At 38.0% G+C, this 18,961-nt stretch overlaps 1 protein-coding gene across 1 annotated transcript in view; it reads right to left on the reverse strand.

The window, feature by feature from the left end:
* The window catches only part of ABLIM2 (actin binding LIM protein family, member 2), an 86,769-nt gene that overhangs the window by 26,699 nt on the left and 41,109 nt on the right, over positions 1-18,961 (reverse strand). Inside the window, exons 8-11 of the mRNA XM_010003121.1 lie at positions 15,826-15,972; positions 12,901-12,933; positions 10,189-10,309; positions 1,769-1,822 (exon numbers count right to left, since the gene is read on the reverse strand). Coding sequence (XP_010001423.1) covers positions 1,769-1,822; positions 10,189-10,309; positions 12,901-12,933; positions 15,826-15,972 — 355 coding nt within the window. The remainder of the gene's footprint in view (positions 1-1,768; positions 1,823-10,188; positions 10,310-12,900; positions 12,934-15,825; positions 15,973-18,961) is intronic.

The raw sequence follows: 18,961 nt of genomic DNA on the forward strand, positions 1-18,961 counted from the left end.
ACAGATACTATCTTTTTGCCTTCGAGGTAACATTAGTTTGTCCAAGCTTAGGACATACTGAGCAGAAAACACCTATCAAAGACCAATACCTAATGTGCACTGAAACATCAGCAAGTCTGGCTTTGCTCAAAACCATACCCAGCAAAACCACAGAGGTTATGCAAATCTGGATGCTTTGAATGTGCAGTTACTTCAGTACAAAGCACTAGTTACAGTGAATGTGCACAGGCTGACACACAGCTGGGAGACATCAGTCAACAATTTTCTTTCTCCTTTTACTGTGTCAGAACCAAACTAGAACTTCAACCAACACAGAAAGAAATGTTGCTTCCCATGAAAGACAGTGTAACACCAATAACTATATAAAGGCATTATTTTTTTGACTAAACATGAATTGAGTATTTTAAAATTACTTAAAGCCCTCTTTTACCACAACAGAAAAACATGAAAACAACAGAAAATGTATTTCCCTTGTTCTGACCATGAAGCCAGTGTCATATCTGCTATTCCCTAACCTTTGACTCATGGAAACTTATCAACTGTCAGCTAAAACTAAAGTAAGGGAGGACAGACATATGGAGCTTTCTCACTCGTACATACAACATGGGAAGTCACCACTGTGTGCGCATTGTTGCAGGAGAGAACAGGATGAGAAGAGTTGCTCCAATGGAGACACTGCTCACAGACACAGCCTGGACCTTCCACTGCCATGAGCAGTGGCACAGCTGTGTTCTCCCTTCTGTACCCCCAAACATACATGCTTTCTGCCTTAGCTACTGCTCACAGTGTGATGAACACCTCTCATATTTACTTTCTGTCTCTCATTCACTCACAAGAAGGGAAGCAACCATGATGAAAATACAATTTTTGGTTTGGGGCAGATTTATATTATGCATTTGATTTTTATTTTTGTTCTTTGCTTCTGACCACAGGAGTACTCCAGTCATGGCTTTTAATCAGAAATGTACTTTTGCACTTTCAAAGCACCCTAATGCAGCAGAATCCATACATACTTCTTTCTAAAAATTAATAATGGAATTCAGTTAAGAAAAATTAATTCAGTATTTCTAAGCCTGTATCATGAATGAAGATCACTGTCAAACATCACTGAGAACACAAAGGCATTGAAATCAACATGGAAATTGCATTTGATAATTAGTTAAATATACAGGAAAAATAAATAAACAGATTTCATATTTCTATTTTTTCTATTTACTAAAGTGTAAAGACTGAGTCTCAGTTGCATAAAACCACACATTTTTTTCTGTTTAGAAACTCAGACAGCAGTCTTGTTGCTAGGTCAACCAAAGGTTTTCCAGTCATATCTTGCTGATGTTACCAGCTACTGATTTTGATCCTAACTGCCATGGTGTGATTACATTTGCTCCTTATTTTTTAAAGAAGTAAGAATTATTTACAAGAATGAGATAGCTCAAGGCATGGTTTGAAAACAGGAGAGCAACCTTCTACTTTTATATCTTTTGTATCATTCCATAAATATGAGAACTGCTTTGAAGTTAGTATCAACTCTGAATTACTAAGACAAATTAAAATACCATTATTGCAGTTTTAGAGAACTTACAGAATCCTTAGACAGAATGTTCTATAAAATGCTACTTCATCATCTCATTATTTTTTTTCCTTTTCTACTTGAGGTTAGAGGAATATAATGAATTGCAAAGACTACAGCATAATAATCTGGAAATCAATATACACTTCTTTACACAGCCATGTAGAGAAAACTGCAACAGAGAAAAGCAGACTGTACCATGCTGTTTGTAGATAGGAGGTTTCCTATAGATGTTATCTTTTACGCCCGTGTCTGAGGAAGAGGAAAGAGAAAGGAAAGAATAAAAGAGTAAGCAAGCAGTTCAGACCATGATGCTCTTGTCTCCTCTCAACATCACTAAAATGCAAACACTTGAACAAAGGCTATGAATTCATTCAGTTTTTTATCATTCACTGGGTATAACAAGAGAATGAAGCTTTACCCATCATCTTTATATATGTAAAACACTGGCTATATCTATCTATGCAGCATAATCTCCACCCAAGTCCCTCAATATGCTTTAAGACACTTTGAATGGCAATGGTTTACTGATATGTACGTGGCTATATCTGCACTCCCAATGTATACTTCATAGACAACTAAGAGAAACTGGCTACACTTGTCACTACTTAAAATAAAATTAGTATATGGGTACAACAAACTAATACACTTGAAAAGTGACTTTCTCCATTATTATGAAGAAAGTGTACATGTTCATATATGTTTATACCAGAAATGCCCAATATTCTTACAGGAAATTCTCTAGTTTGTCTGCATTTTGAATTGTATAGTCAATCTGCCCTGCCAGGATTTTTTTTAAGCCCTGAGAGCCACAGTCCAGGGTTCCCATATCATGTGGTATAGACATCAGATTCACTCTGACCTGAGTAGATATAATCCTAATTACAGTGTGTTTAGAGAAACATTGACCCCAGAAGCTAAACACAAATAAACAAACTATCCCACACAGTAAGTAGGTGTGCTTAGCAGGGAAACAGCTAAAAGGACATAAATCATGTTTGTAAACTGAATGTGAACTGGAAACCAGTATAGTACGTACACGAAGACACAGCCACAGTGAGCTTCCTGGAGGTCTAAAGCCTTCCAGTAATTTTTAAAGTGTATGTTAATATCACTCTCTAATTCAGAGAGCAGATTATAAGGAAAAAACAAACCAAAAACCCCTTCAGCCTACCCTCCTGCACACAAACACAACAGAACTTTGCACCCATGGCACTATAAATAATTGTATCTTTGTAGGCTTAACAACACTTGCCACTGCCTGCCTCCCCTAATGCATTTAAGCATAGATACATATGAGCACAGAGGTCTCAAGTCCTTTATTTCTGAGACTAGGTTTAGCAGTTAACAGATTCTCACTTATCAGATATTTTCTTCTCCTGCAGTTAAAAGTTCACAAATCAATGCAAAAAAAAGACTTACATTAAGAAGAGAATAAACAGGTGTCAGAAATTGAAGATCAAAAGCTAAGCAGCAAGTGCCTACCTGGAATATGGAAATGCCTAGGAGCCTGCTGATAGACAGAAGGTGAAGATTTGCTGTCTGAGTACATGGATAAGCTTGGAGTGCTTCGACCACTTTCACTGCCTCCAAGGGGAAGAGCAAAGAAAGCAGATAAAAGAAAAAAATGGAAAGCAAAGTAGAGTATTTCAAGCATAAAAGCTTGTTTAGATGACTTGTTAATCCAACAGTTTTAAATATATAGTTTCTGTAAACCCCATTATTTTTCAGTACAGTCTACTGGCTCAGTCTCCAAACAGCTCATCAATAAAGAACATCTGACAGATAATATTAAACTGCCCCACTTGGAAAAGACATCTTCTCTTTTAGCAGTACTTTAATGAAGAAATTAAAAGGCTAAGGACATCCACAATCTTGTAATGTGTTTTGCATAGCCTAAACTGAACAATCTATCAATCAAGTTTTTGAAAAAAATTAATGCTATGGCTCATGGCCTGCCCCTGAAACCAGTGAAACAATTCAGTAGTGTTTAAAAAAGCAGGACTAGACCAACAAACAGATGTTACAGTTAAATCAAATATTCCTGCATATATCAGTGACAAAAACAGATGCTAAAATTTGGTTCTTAATTGCCAACTTTTCCCACAGGTAACATGCCACAGCATTTTATATCTATGCAAACAAGGTTGGATTATCAAGTCATGGATCTATAATGCCATAGTCATGTCACAGAATCTAAAAGATATATACAAAGGATTAATCTCTATTCATTTTTCCATTTGTTCTGTCAAATGCTCATTAGGTGCCATCCGTTTCCTCTAGACTGATTTCCCCAAAGCACACTCTATGGCATTATAGTGCTGCTTGGCAAACAAAAAAGTAAAGCTCTACTTTTTTGGGACTTGTAAAATCCAATTAATTTACAGCATTGTTAAGCAACTGGAAGCCAAACATGACATTTATTCTAACATAAAATGGTTGTTAATTCTCTGTTATTGTTTTAGTGTGGATGGAGCACAAACTGAATAGCTAGCAACGAGGAAATTACAGCAAGTTTTTTTTAGAGTAAAGAAAGTGCAGCAGCTCAGAGCACTAGATCCGTAACTGAGTTCTGCCTTTCTGCCTTCAGGAAAGGGAAGTTTTATAACCATAACACTATGGGATTACCATAACTGTTGAGGCCATGCCCATGGAAGTGTTCTCTGCAGACCCCTTGACTCTGTTGACAAGCAGTGGATGCATGGTCATCAGTTTGACACCAAATCTAGCCTTGATGCGCAACACTGAAGCCAGCTGGGTTCTGCCACTGAGCTCCATGAGAGCAGAAGCAGGCCAGCCCAGGTCAGAAGAGCTTGCTGTGTATCTCATGAAGATAAACTAATTAGTTCTATATTGTTTGTGTCTGTTATTTCCACAGTTGGTGAAAAACACTGAAACTCGAAAACTATTCAGCCATTACCACTGCATACTCAGCAACAGTGATTTCTCATTAAAGAAAATGTAATCAGAGCAACTGAGAAAGTGAAATTAAACTGCACATGCTATGGTCCTTCCAAAAAGTAAGAGAAGAATTAGAGTGTTATGAAAAATCTGGTGCTTCACCACCAGCTTGCAATCAAGTTGTCCTCAGACAAGGAACCAGGTATTTATTCAGTTTCTTGATTCCTGCTCTGCTCTTAGAAGGAAAGAAGTGGTGACAAGTTTTCACTGCACATTTATTATTTCCCTCTTTCTCTGCTGCTTGCTGCTCAAGTGCTTGGCTATTCCTGCTAAATGGAAGAAGCCTCGATGTCACTCCAACTTTGAATGCAAAGAGCAGTGGTAGACTCTTACTTAAGTAAGGTCCTTTACAACTTCAATGACCTAAAAAAATCTTCATTCCAAAGTGATATTACTATTGGATTGTTTTTAATTTAAAAAGAAGAAGAAAGTTTTCAAGTGATATTCACAGTGTATTAATTCAGCATTTAATTAAAATTAGCATATTATTGGAATCAACATTCATATATGACTTGCATGGATAATTCATTGAGCAGTGACCCCAAGGTGCTGTCATTGTGCACACAGAGTCATTCCTCAGGGGTAGGGTTGGGTGTCAGCAGAAAATCAAGTGGAATCTTGATTAAGAGAAATAAACTTGTAAGGAAACAGGATGCAAGCACAAGCACGAGGGGACAGCAAAACAATTAACTACTCAATGCAAGGATCACCTGGGTGGAGCAGTTTCCAAAGCCATCAGCTCTAACTTGCTCAAAAGGGAAGAATAAAGGATGAAAAGAGGCAAAAGGTTCTTCTTGCAGCCCACTCATACAAGCTGACACACATTCAGTAATATTTCTAACTCTGCCACCAATTTGGACAAACATGAAAAAGCAGCTGTATTTCATATTTTGTATATGAAAATAAGTAATAATAAAGCAAACTGAAGGCCCATGTAGAAAGTTCGTGAGTAGGAACACCAGACAGTCATTTAATCAAGGCTATAATTAAAATCTCTAAAATGAAACGTTACCAAGAATTTGTCTCTTTGAAGGTTTGCCTGGTATACACTGAAGAAGAACTTCAAATGAGGTCCCAGAGAAAATAAAACTACCAGAGACAGATTTTTCAAACTCTTAGGTTTGCCTTCTGCCACAGGCAGCTGCAGGCTGTGATCTGCTTTACTGGTCAGTGCAGAGAAAAAAAAACAAACAACAAGAATCATGAACCCTTCCCTGGATTTTGTTTAACTTGGAAAGAATCTGAAAAAGTTTACTTTGAACTTGAGTGTCAACCACAGAAACTTGCTTGTGTCTTTTGGCTGCTGACAGGGTAGAGAGCTCTTTTAACCTTGTGTGTGTGGAGCCAACTGACCAGAGCTCAGACCATGCTCCCTTTTCAAGGGATTGTCTGGAAAAGTATAATATTGTTTATACCTCCTTCCTAGTCAACTTTTATCTTATTTGGGAGGATGGGGAATTTAACAAGTTACAGTAAGAGTTGTTTAAGTTCAGGATTGAACAACAAATAGATACCACTGCCCTAATGAAGGAGATGTCAGAGCCTACTCCCATAACTGGATCCTTTAATATCTCTGCACATGGTGCATTAGCTAGACAGTTTTTTGAAGTCTGATGACTAAGCCTTTTCAAGCTTTCAAAGCCAAATAAATGGGCTTTGGAAGCTTTGCTCTTGTACCAGGAAGGCAAGATACTTTCCACTACATTTTAAATAAGCACTTTTTAGTAGGACTCAGCACAGCCTATATGTTCACTGACTCCATCACCTCAAGAGGAAAAGCTACACCAAGTGTAGGTACATGTGACTGCAGCTCATTCAATTGCATTTCATGGGAGCTTGACTACAGCATTCTGAAGAAAGAACAGGAACTCACTGATCATATTCTTTTCTGGAAAACGATGAACCGTGTAATTCTCAGGATGAATATGATGCAAACTCAGTGAAGTTAAAAGGAGGATTCTGCCTGTTTTAATTTCCCTAGGGTAGTAACATTCCTGGGTCCTGGAAGCTTAAAGAAATATCTTCGATGATAATTGTGGAGCATTGGTTTTATAAATATTACTTCTAGTATTATATTCAAGTGTATTACTGGATTTAATAAAAATATGTAAATTAGCTTGATTTCACTTTTTAAAAAATGAAGTGGCAACATTAACCTTGGTTAACTATTCCTACTCTTCCCACACTAACCACTCTGAACAGGAAAAAACCTGCACACTGACACCCTCAAAAGACTTCTCAAGACAAGGAAAAAAATACAGTAAAGAATTCATAAAACTTGAAACAGATGGGGACAAATCTTCTGACTCCTTTTTGACTGAGAAATGAACTCAGGATAAAATAGTGGCTCATTTACATAACCTCTGCAGGGCTCAGGATTACCTATACAGGAACATCATAAATAGGCTTGCCTGCCTCACAGGAGTGCTGTGAAACAGTGTAAGGTACCACCTGCAAAATATTTTAGCTTCTTGACAAAACAAGTGCTGCAGAATTGCAAAATATTATAATTTTGATCACACTCCTAATAATTGCTTGGGCACAAGGAGCTGCCACTTGAGGATTTCTTCCTCCAAATAGCAGCACAAAGTAATTGCTGCTGCTCTGAGGAACAGCAGGTAGCACTGAACAGAAACTCATTTTAACAGGGGTGATGCTAAGCAACTGCAGACAGGCGTTCGACTAGGAGCTCTTTGTACAGTGAAGTCGTGCACTGCTGCACACTAAAGAGGTTTCTCTTCCTCGGTACATCAAGTTGGATGATATAATACAAATTTAGAGGACAGATCAAAAACTTATTCTCACAGTGCCTCAGGAAATACCAGGGTGCCTGCCAGCCTTTAAAAAAAAAAAAAGTGTGGGTGACTGAGTGTTTGTGGGTGTGGGAAGGAGTTTTGCAGGCAGACTTTAAAATGGCTACCTTCAGTTTAATCTCATCAGCTTTTTCTTCCAAAATTTTCTTTTGGGCATCATATTTGGGAGACTCCAGTCTGGTTCTGTTCCTGCTTACACCACTTTGGACAGAACTGTTTTTGGATGCATTAGCGCCCAATGAAGATGCATGAGTGTTTATTCCAAAGGTGATGAGTGCCTGCTATTTATTTGAGTTTGCAAGTCTGGTTCCTGCAGAGGGTGACTTCCTTTTCTGTAATGGTTATGAAGGCAAGAGAAACAGTTTTGCTTTATTGAATCAAGCAGTATATGAGAGTCAAAGAACAGGCACTGAAAATGTTTGGCATTCATCATTCATATCTCCTCCCTACTGGTACTAGGGAGGACAGTCAGGGGAAGATGCATGTGGTAGCTGAATGTCTTATCTTTCTGACATTTAAGTAACTAGTTAAAAAACCAAAAAGCCTTTGCCTCAAAAGTTTTTTATATTTATCATCACTGACTCATATCTGCAACATGGAGGCAATTTTAAGTTAATATCTACTTTAAAAAGATTAATGGCAAGAAGACTAGACTCAGTTACTCTGTTTCATGACAGTGTTTGCTAATCAGTGCAGGTATACTGATTTAGCCAATTTATCTGGCATATTTTTTGGTAATGCTACAAATAGTATGAAGAATCTCTAAATTAAGGTTAGAAGGTTAGAATACTGATCTTCTAGTGTTGGATCCAATTTTTAAACTTGTTACTATATCTATTTGGCATCACAAAAATAGGGTAGATGTGTTTAAGAACAAACAGACTGTTAAATTATTTCCCTCCCTCATTTTCATTATAAAATGCAATGTCTTCCCTCCTCCCTATTGAAAAACACTTAATACTCACTGATAAAAAGCAAAATATAACCCATACCCACTCCGTTCTTAAAACTTACACATTACATCAAGAAAGCACTTGCACAAAATTAAGACAAATTTTATCCAAGTGGAAGCCATGCTTGCACAGACATAAAAGTGAAACACATCTGAGTAAGTCTACAGTATCACAGCACGGTTTTGCATTCCTGGACCTTACCTTTGAAGAAAGGGATGTAATGATGTCTGAATGTAGATGTAGGGCTTGGGTGTTGGGGCAGGGAGATGCAGCTACTGGTACCAAGACTCTGAGTACCAGCTGGGGGCAACAGAGAGTAAGTGAAAATAAACTATTTAGTTCACTTACTGAAAGCCACAAATTACAATGCCATACTTTTTTTTTTCTGGAACATTTTCCTCCTGATGCTTAGAAAACATATTGTTTATATTTAACATTTCATCTTTCTTTGGTTATTGCTAAAAACAGCAATAGTGGCCATACTATGGGGTTGGCTAAGGGACAGAAAGTGTGTCATACAAAAAACTGACAGTGTAACACATCAGAAAGTATTCCAGAAAAGGCACCACAAAAAGCATAGCTGCACTCAGGGGAAAATCTGCATATTCAAAAGCTGCAATAGGGAATGATATATGCTCATAATGGATCTAATGAAATGAAATGGGGAGAGCTTTTTCTCTGCTGAGAACTGTGCTATGAGTGGGTCCAGTTCTCACTACCATCAGCGCACACTGGTAAGATTAAGTTCACAATGCACCAGGACACTCGGTGCGTGGCTGACTGAGGCATTTGAAGAAACATCCAGAAGTTATTTGAGCTCTGAAAGTTATACATTTGATTAATTAGTCTGAAAAACGTTCTCAGAAGTCATCTTGGTTTGCTTTGTTGTAATCATGTCCCAATGACACATTTTGAAGGACTAATGGCAATTATTAAAAGTGGCAATTAAGATTACTATCTTCCAAATTTTCAATGAAGCTGTACAACATTGGAATTCATTTGGAATTTCGTCTTTCCTCCTTGCTTTAACAGTGTGCAGCTAAGCTTAAGCATGACACAGCTGCCAAACCTTCAGTGGGGATTAATCTTTTCTCTAGTGGATCTTTGATAGTCAATCTCATTTCCACTTCATCAAAGACTTTATGTAGTGCAAATATTCAAATCCTGTAAAAATGGTTTGTGTTACCCATAAAATTTTCATTCCCACTGGGAAGATGAAGCACTCGCAACTTTACAAACTAGTTTATAATTACAAAGTATCCCAAATTAAATTAAAAGACACCAAGAAATTAATACAAATGCTCTATTTTCCACCCAACTGGTGGACTGAAGAAAAACTACAATGAATTTTGAACAATTTAGTTGATTATTTCTAAGGATAAAACTCTGCACAATGCCCAAATACAAAAGAGCCTTTGTATGTATCTCCCATGTAAAGATCAAAACAGGGTGATCACTCCTCTCTGTACAAGACCACCACCACAGCTGCCACTACAGTATGAAGCTGCAATAAATAACGTTATAAGCTTCTCAACTAAAGCAACTTGGCTTTCAAAATCCAGCCATCAGAACCACTACTCGCTTCTCCAGCTCTTGCACTGCAGAGAAGAGACACAGACCATAAACTTGCCTTACAAGAGGCCTTTAAACTGTTCTGTCTTCTGTTTAGAGATACAAAAAATCAGTATTTCTAGATGACTTCATTTTCTTAGATGCTCATTCCTGAAGTATTTTTTTCCTTTCTCCCCATGGGACACTCTGTTCCCAGAAATAAATCACTTCAATGAACTACTCCGCTTTAAAACCCTGTCTACCAGAGTCTATCTTACTTAGGGCATAAGACAAACTAGTGGGGAAATCTAGAGAAAAAGTAAGGCTGCTTTTCAGTTACCTGGTCTGCTGTAATGCTGAGGAGAATGGGAAGTTGGAGTGTAGCGACCATAGCCCAGTGAGCCAGCAGAGCTAGGACTTGATGTCCTGTACTGCTTGAAAGATCTGTCATCTTGGTCACCCTGGGAGGAAGAGAGGAAATATATGTCACTAAGGAAGAAAAATCACTTCTGAAACAGGCAGAAGATGCTATTTTGCACATTTCTGTGCCACGTTGATGGATGTCGATGTTGTCGTAATGCTCCATGCAGTCCCAATGAAATGAGGTGGCTTTTAGCTGTAAGCACCTCCATCACAGTGTGACCGAAGGAGCTTTGGCAAGTGCCAGAGAATGGTCATGTTCCCAGGAAAGTCAGCACATACATTAATTTAAAATTACGATATAATTTGAAAAGTACATAACACTGTATAAGTGTTGTTTCAGGACATTAAAATTCCCTGAAAATACATGGATGGGCAGAAGATGAGATCAGGTTAGCATGACAGTACTATGGTCACTTTGTACCCATATGAATGGATGTGTTATGGTTACAGGCAACACATATATCTGCATTTGTTGGCTTCATTACATCGCAGAAACAACCACGTCTGCTCTACAAATTGCCTAGCAGAGCACATTACAAGAGTGTCATTACTAGATAGGTAATTGATATAATCTCTGATATATAGCACTAATACTGCAGTACTGTGCAAAGCAAGTCATGCAACCCATTTCCCACTAAATCCTTGGCTTCAACCACTTAAAACCGTATACACCCATTCCAAAGCCCACACTCTCTACAGCTAGTTAAATGACAATTGCAATTTGCATGTAGTGTCTTCTTAACAGTAAAAGCATTGCTAAGTGGAAATAACTTTTTTTGTAACCTTGCTATAAAAGCAAATTCAAATTTCTTGTTTCTTTTAAGACAAGCAAGAATTGACCTAACTTAACATCAACTTAGAACAAATCAAGGAAACCTGCAGATGCTCCCTTATGGAAAGTCATACTCCAAAAAATGCTTCCTCTTTCCTATTCCAAGAGGTTAGTCACTTGTCATGAATCTTGGGACATCTTTAGGCACCTGTGTGAGTTGCACTGGATCATTCATCATTTAAACACACAGGAGATCCTACTTAGCCCCATCATCATCTCCCAGGTTCCTACCAGAACAACTTAATTACATCCATTTTTAGACGAATGTAGTTTCTGGGACTATCCTTGACTTTGTGGAGATGTGCAGTGTTCTCCTATCATCAGTTCTTCTCCTCAGTCTCAAATGTGCTCCATGCCTTTCACCTCAACCCACACACTGCATTTTCAAAAATCAGTTTTGTATAGTGGCAAGTAGCATTAAGTTAGCATCCATTTCAGAAGAAGTTACAAAAAAAGAAAAGCTGGAGCCTTCCAAAGCCTGCAGAGTTCTGTAGGCATTCTGTCATTGATCCCTCTATGCCCAGTTTAAGATGTTTCCCTCCTGAAGGAACCACACAATTTAATACCCATTTTAGCCCTTGTGAAGAGAGTTACAAGTAGTAAAGTGTTGCCATGATATTGAAAAACCATGTAGTGTTAGCTAATGGTCAAGGATGTGTCCAGTTGTATGGTCCAGTTAAATCTTCCACTACTGAAAATCTCTGCAACAAAACAGGTAACAAATTTGAAGATGATGATGCCTGAGCACCTGGACACAGACTCTTCAGAGAAAGACAGCAAGCATGGCACAGCTGGATAACCTGGAGAATTCACATAATACGAACGATGGCAGCATCAACCTCTGTATCATTGTCACTTCTGGAATGCAATAGCATGAATGTTTGCTAACTGTTAGCTAATTGAAAGGAAATGATTATAATCTTCCAAAACACCAAGACTTCATATTTGATTATTTCAGACCTTACCTCTGGTGTACTTTGTGTCTCTGTAAGGAACAGTCAATCAAGTTCATGAAATTCAAGATTAAATAAAGTACTTTTTTATTTTAAAACTACCAGTTAAATTACATTTCTGTTGGTCAACTTCTCTGTTTAACCATTGCTTATAGGGACAGTTGGCTATTTACAATCCTTAAATGAAAATTCACAATTCTCCACTATTTCCAAAATTTTGAAATACATTTCTCTTAACATAAAACCAGGACAATGAAGAAATTAGCCTGTGATACGTAACTGAGTTACTACCTGGGAAGCTGTGTGAAATGCTTTCATTGCTTCCAAGTGATGTATTTTGAAACAATGACTGGCTTTGATCATTAATGCACATCAAAATACATAGAACTAGAAGTTCAGGTATGTGCAAATGATTTAATAGCATGTGTACACAAACAGTATAAATAGTTTAACTATTTGTGGAATAAAAAAGAAAAAAAAAAGCAAAAAAAAAGCTATGCCAAGCATTATTTCAAGGCAATTCACACTGACAGCTTTAAATGTAACCATAAATAATATTTCCCAATGTAATTTATTTAGGAGAGCTTGAAGGAGTGACCACAATACAACCTTTATTTTGGAAAGCAGGAACATGGATGACAGTGAAGGGAGATGCATACAGATGACAATCCAGAAGCAGAGCACGTATTCAAGTAACACTGTGAAAAACATAAATTATAAAACCCCATGCACTGTAGAGGTAGGAGGCAAACTCCATATTTCAGATGCTGCTGGTTATCAATATGACCTGGTTTATGCATCACAACATGGGTCAGAACAGGACAACGAAGGCATTGGGGATTACCTCAGTAGGTGTTGGAGAGAGCAACTGAGGTGACTGCAAACAGCAACACACAACAAATTAGTGAAACAAATTCATGCATGATGTTACTTGTGAGAAGAACTACTCTTAAAATAACGATATCCATGTACAACAAATGATACAGTTAAGAAAAATACCTGTCAATTAAGCTAGGGAAATTTTTCTTATCTGTTTTTAAGTAAGTAAATAAGGAATAAAATAGAAATAATTTAATCTACAGCTTTTGTTGATTTCTTTACAACAAAACCCTGCAGCCTGGTGAGGCAAGTCCTGTATTGCAAGGAGTGCTACTAGTAGGGAAAACCCCATTTAAAGTAACTGCCTGAGACTAGACACAAGCCCTAATTAAAAGCTGCATTTAAGTACCTCCAAAATCTGGACTAGAACACCGTTGCTCAGAGCTGGCTATTTTGGAGGAAAGAATAATATCTGTACTATTTAATTTTTAATTAAACATAATGTAATTTGTCAGTTCACTATTCACTCATTTTCCTTTCAAAATTAAATGCTCAGTTTGGTTACTTGAGCAAATCTACTAGAACTATTGCAGCTGCAGATATTTGGAAGAAATTTGGAAGACAGGACTTCCCCCCTGCCCCCAACAATATCAAGGACATATTTGCAGCACCATGAAAATGTGCATGTTGGATGTGAACCATTGCCATTAGCCCTTTTGTTTTGTTGTGGGGTGGTCTTTTTTAAGATAAAACACAGGGGTCTTGCTGCCATGAATGCCCACAGACCTACCTGAGACAGCATTAAGTTTGTGTTGCAAACTCTGGGGAAAGAGCAGATGTGCATTAAACTCGGTGTGAGCTTTAAAAGATGCCCATCTTTGAAAGCAGAAAACTGGCTGGTCCATGTTAAGGCGGGTATCTTAACCATAATTGTTCAGAAATACATCCAGCTTAAAGCTTGCCTAAATACAACCAAACACTTGATTAAATATATCCACATGCCAGCAACTGTGGTTGCAGGAGATGCCACTTCCTGGGCCCACATGGGTTTTTGGAAGCAAGCAAACAGATGTTTTCCAAGCAGGTTTTGGGCTGCTTCTCAAACATGAACCAAGGCCTTTTCTCCAGCCCCAAGGGAGAAGGCCCTCTTTCATGGTGTGGTTCCTTTTATCTTCTGTTAAGGTACATATTTTCTGAAAAGGGCGATGCCTCCAGTTGTCCCAATAAATTCCTCCTCTCATGGGTGAATCACTGAGCTACCCACTAAAAGGAGGTGACAGCAGCAATACCCTCTTTCCTGTGCTGTTTTGTTGGTTGTTTTTTTTGGTTAGTTGAGGTTTTAGAGCTCAACTGCAACTACCTTCTAACCCCCTCGTGAAAAGTACGATACTGAGATTCCCAGAGGTCACAGCTGCTGGGTCCCAGCAAAGGCCAGAGGGCTCCCACTAAGACAGGCAGCTTCCCTGAACCACCAGGCAGTTGTCCCACCTGCAGGATCTCCAGCCTTTGAGTGACAGCCCAGGGTCAGATCACGCCAGGAGCCCAGAATAAACCTAAGCCTTGGCACAGCCACACGGACACGTGCTCTGGCAAAGGACAGGAGAGCAGCAAGTGACCGAGGAGATGCTGAGGGCAGGCAGAGGGACACTCCTTCCAGCAGCAACACAGATTTATGTTGGATGTGATGGTTTTATAACCATTTATTTGCCATTGATTAAGTCCTCACTGGAGCAGGCAGAAGATTGCTTAGTTTATGGACCTCTGCCACACCTGGCTGTCATCTCTGCCAATCCTACATGTAAACAGGCAGCTGAGGAGGGCCAGTAACATTATCAGCACTCACACATTTTAACACAGAAAGGAAATACCTATACTCCACAAGTTCAGGGCTGGAAAGCAGCTTTATGTTTTGTGAATTCAGAAACCTAAATACCATTTAAAGCCTTTAGCAGGTACAATTTTAGTTCTTTTAGCATGTACTACAATAAAGCTACCAGGGTTCAGCATTGTAGAAAGAAGGGCTGGAAGAGATGCTGGAAGATCTAACAGGTGTTGCAATTTACCTGGGTGTAATACTAAGACTTTAGTAGTTAATTAAGTGTACAATGTGTGACAGTAGGACTGGGGCTATTAGAAACAGTATGACTATTATTTATAGGATTTCTATCCATTCACTGACACCTATAGAGAACAATGCAGACTTCCATTCTAGACCATATATATCTTGATAATATATGTAGCACATGAAAGAGGTTTGATTTGTATAAAAGTACCTAAAATTACAAAAGAAATCAGGAATTCAAACAAAAGTTAGATATGGTTAGAAAGAAAAGCTAACTTGCATGGCAGGAGTTATATACAAATATGCTTCACCAAAAAAAAGGAATTAATATTAGTAAGACTGTTAAACTAGATTTCATTAGCAAAAACTGCATAATATTAGCTCTGCATATGAATAGGTAGAAATGCACGTGTGACATGAGGATGAACTTTTAGTAAGGGACAGTGGAAAGAAACTTGTACATGGGAATGTGGTCTCGTTGTATTACCAAAATAACATGGTACACTTTAAAAAAAAATAAATAATAATGAAAGACATTGGGCTTTGCTTCTGATTTTGGCATTATAATTAGCAATGGCTCCTGTTTCCTACCGCATGCATGTAGAATTCCTCTCACAGGAAAACATATTTTGACCATGTCATCTGTTTAAAAATTATCACAGAAAACAATTCTTTAACTTCCACAAACTAAAAAATGAAATTAACATCTTGTTTGTGTTTTGGAGGCTAAAATGCCTAGTGAATGAACGGATGACATGACTCAGCTGAAGTTATAAAAGTTATTTTTCTTTTTAATTATGCATATGTTTAAAAGTGTTCAGCAACATGTTTAATGATGCACATAAAATCTCAAATGCATAGTAAAAAAAAATACCCATGTTTCAGTACCTCCCCGTAACTATGCCTGTCATCTGAAGAGTAACTGATATATGGAGAATAGGAGATCATATCTGGGCGGTCAATGTTATAGATGGCTTTATTTTTAGGAAGAGCAGCCAAATCCCTGTAGTCAAGAATTTCATCTCCAAGCTTTGCCTAAGAAAAGGAGGAAAGAAAGCAGTGAGAATAAGAAAGAAAATGATCAGGATGCAATCAGATAAGGACAGATAAGTGCAGGTAGAAAAGTCATCAACATCATCATAAATGACTTATGTTTGTGCGCATTGAAATCTATTTACTACACAATGCTAAAGATTACTACTGTTTCCTTTTTGCATACTGGTGCTTTCTGCTTTTCTTTGTCATTCACATCTGGCTAATAGGAGTAGCAGGGCATCATTCCAGTTCCCCTGGTTATATCCCAGTAGTGCTAGCTGCACAGACATGGGGAAAGACACTGTCGCCTTTCTTAGGCAAAACGCCCTTTATTTTGAAGTGGTTTTGGTGTGCAGGGTTCACCTCCCACAAGCAGTAGTGAATAATCAAATATGTCTTTCTAACATATACTCTCCAGATGCTGAAAAACATGCCAGGTCTTTAATTTTTTCCATTCAGCACTGTCCCACAGCTTCACCTCCTTTCCTGACTATGTCTAAGTAGCCCTTAATTATGGGTCACAAACCAGGAGATGATGGATTTGCACCATGGTAGATTGTCTGGAAGAACACAAATGCCACTTAAGTAAAGTTCAAATCCTTTGATGAGGCTCACATACTGAGGGAAAGGGCTGTGTTGCTCCCCGTTCTCCTCTTACTATGCTTATTCCAAAAGTGTAATTATGAAAATGCCACATTTGCAGAGATTATCCTTAGGATAATGGTAACCTGCACCAAAACTTTATCCAGCATATAATGTCTTGTAGATATGACAAGTTGGCCACATTGAGAGTAGAGAAATGGGCAGAGTCATTGTCTTATTCTCAGTTCAGGTTTTACAGAATGACAAGCTCTTTGTTGGCAACAAAACTTGCTATTCTCTAAAAATCTCAATATGATAATCTGCAAAACTTATAATAATGTTTTCCACATGTAAAAATATGAAAGTATCCAGGATTTGTGTATGCCATGATTATATTTTTTTCTTAGTATGAGTTGAGGAAAGTTCAACAGATTTCCAGGGAAGTTTTCTATAAGGTTAACCATATGGGAAAAATTTGGAGTGACAACTTTCAGTTAACCCTTTTTCTAAAATGATGTATGAATTTGTGCAAATGTAAGCCACATGGAAAGGAGGAAGATTCCTCTTAAATAACAAAGTGGAGCAAAGCTGTCATAACCATCACATACTCTCATCCTCAAAACTAATAAAAAATGTTTTTTAATCAGATACGTGATTTTCAGCGATCTACAGATCTCGCCTTACTTGCAGATACTTTAAGAAGCTCAAGAGCAATGAAATAGCACCTTAATGAGAATAAACTCCTCCCCCCTGAGAAGCCAGTGGCAAGCTGTGATGCAAAGACAGGTCATGCAAAGATAAGGAAGAGTTTGTCCATCAGGTCTGTTCCAGGAAACCTTTGGAGAGCATTGCCCCTACAAGGAAGGCCAAGGAGGCTGTGATAATTTATTTTTAAAGGTGCTCAGGGATGTGGAGATTATTCTAGTGAACCCAAAGAATTTCAGAATTGGGAGTATTTAAATATGAATTATGACAATTTCACCCCATATTTCTCCACCTAGAAAGCAACTTGAGATCCTCTCACTACACATCACAACTGTCAGGACTAAAAGTAAGTTACACAATTCCTTTCAGTTTAAGTATCAAAATGTAGGCAACTTTGGATAAAAAGCACCTTAGAGATACAGTTGCTTTCTAAGAACTCAATTCTACAAACATGCAACCTACATTGCTTTTTATTTTATTTGTTTCACCTACTTTCAACTACATGAGTGGAATTCAAATCTGCTAGGGAAGGCTCAAATTAAGACATTTCCTCAATAATCTGGTATTTTGGATTCTGTTAAAACAATGCTCTAAGTTTAGAGTATCTATTTCATTTGGAGTATGTAATTTTACAATTGTATAATAGCATAGTATAAAATTATAATGTGATTTCTATTCCTAGTACAAGAAAGTACAACACAGCTACGTATCCTAACCCAAACCTTCCAGATAGATATATATCTTTGCAGGGAGCTCCTAATTCGCCATAAATAAATAAATAAGTATAAAAAAGCACTTCATTTAAGCCCTATTTAATTGCATGATTTAGAAATAAACTGATTTTTAAGGGGAAGTTAGGGACTCCGAGGGGACATCTGTACTGGGACAAATTTCAGTCTGAATATAATGAAGCCATCACTAAAGTTAATGAAAAGATGCCCACTAACTTCAAAGGACATTGGCCTATGTCATCTCTCAGTGCAAGAAGACATCAAAGTCTGATATCAGCAGATGAAGAAAGAGTAGCACAGCTTTAGTAAACCACCTGCATGAACCCCATTCAGGTTTAGTCCAAACGTGCTTTCCTCATCTTTCCATAGCTGACCACTCAACCATGACCCAGGGACATATTTCCCATGCAATGGTGGGTTTTTCAGAATGAATCTATTGCTCTGACTTGGTGCCTTTGAGAGTATGAGGACCACGAATTCACAGTTCCTAAACTTTTTACTGTTTTCTCTTTTGTCCAACAGGATACTTCACAGAGCTCAATAGTTAAGATACAGTTTTACTCTTTGAATGATCTGAATCCAATCTACTGCTGGAAGAGGCTGTCCTGTGTGTGCCTTCCCACTCTGCTCAGCCTTCTACATTAGTATCTGAGACATGTAGAGAGCTGGTGGTTGGTTTTTTTTCCCCCTCTTTGGTTGTCTGGATGTTTTCCTAGGCTATTTTTAGCTGAATATGGTCTCAAATCTGACTGATCATACCTCTTTGTACTCTCTAGTACTAGCACCAAAGTGGAGATGGGAAGATGTGGCTGGAGAAGGACAGGGTCACATGTGGGTGGGACCTTCCTTTCAGTGCAGCATGAATTTAGGTTTGGTAAAACCAATCATGAAAGCACCCAAGACAAATACTGAGCATGTCTGTATGTCCTAACACTCCTGTAACAGAAAACAGATGCAAAAGATAGTCAAAT

This window comes from Chaetura pelagica, unplaced genomic scaffold, assembly GCF_000747805.2.
Source record: "Chaetura pelagica isolate M959 unplaced genomic scaffold, ChaPel_1.0 scaffold147, whole genome shotgun sequence".
Taxonomy (NCBI): Eukaryota; Metazoa; Chordata; class Aves; order Apodiformes; family Apodidae; genus Chaetura; species Chaetura pelagica.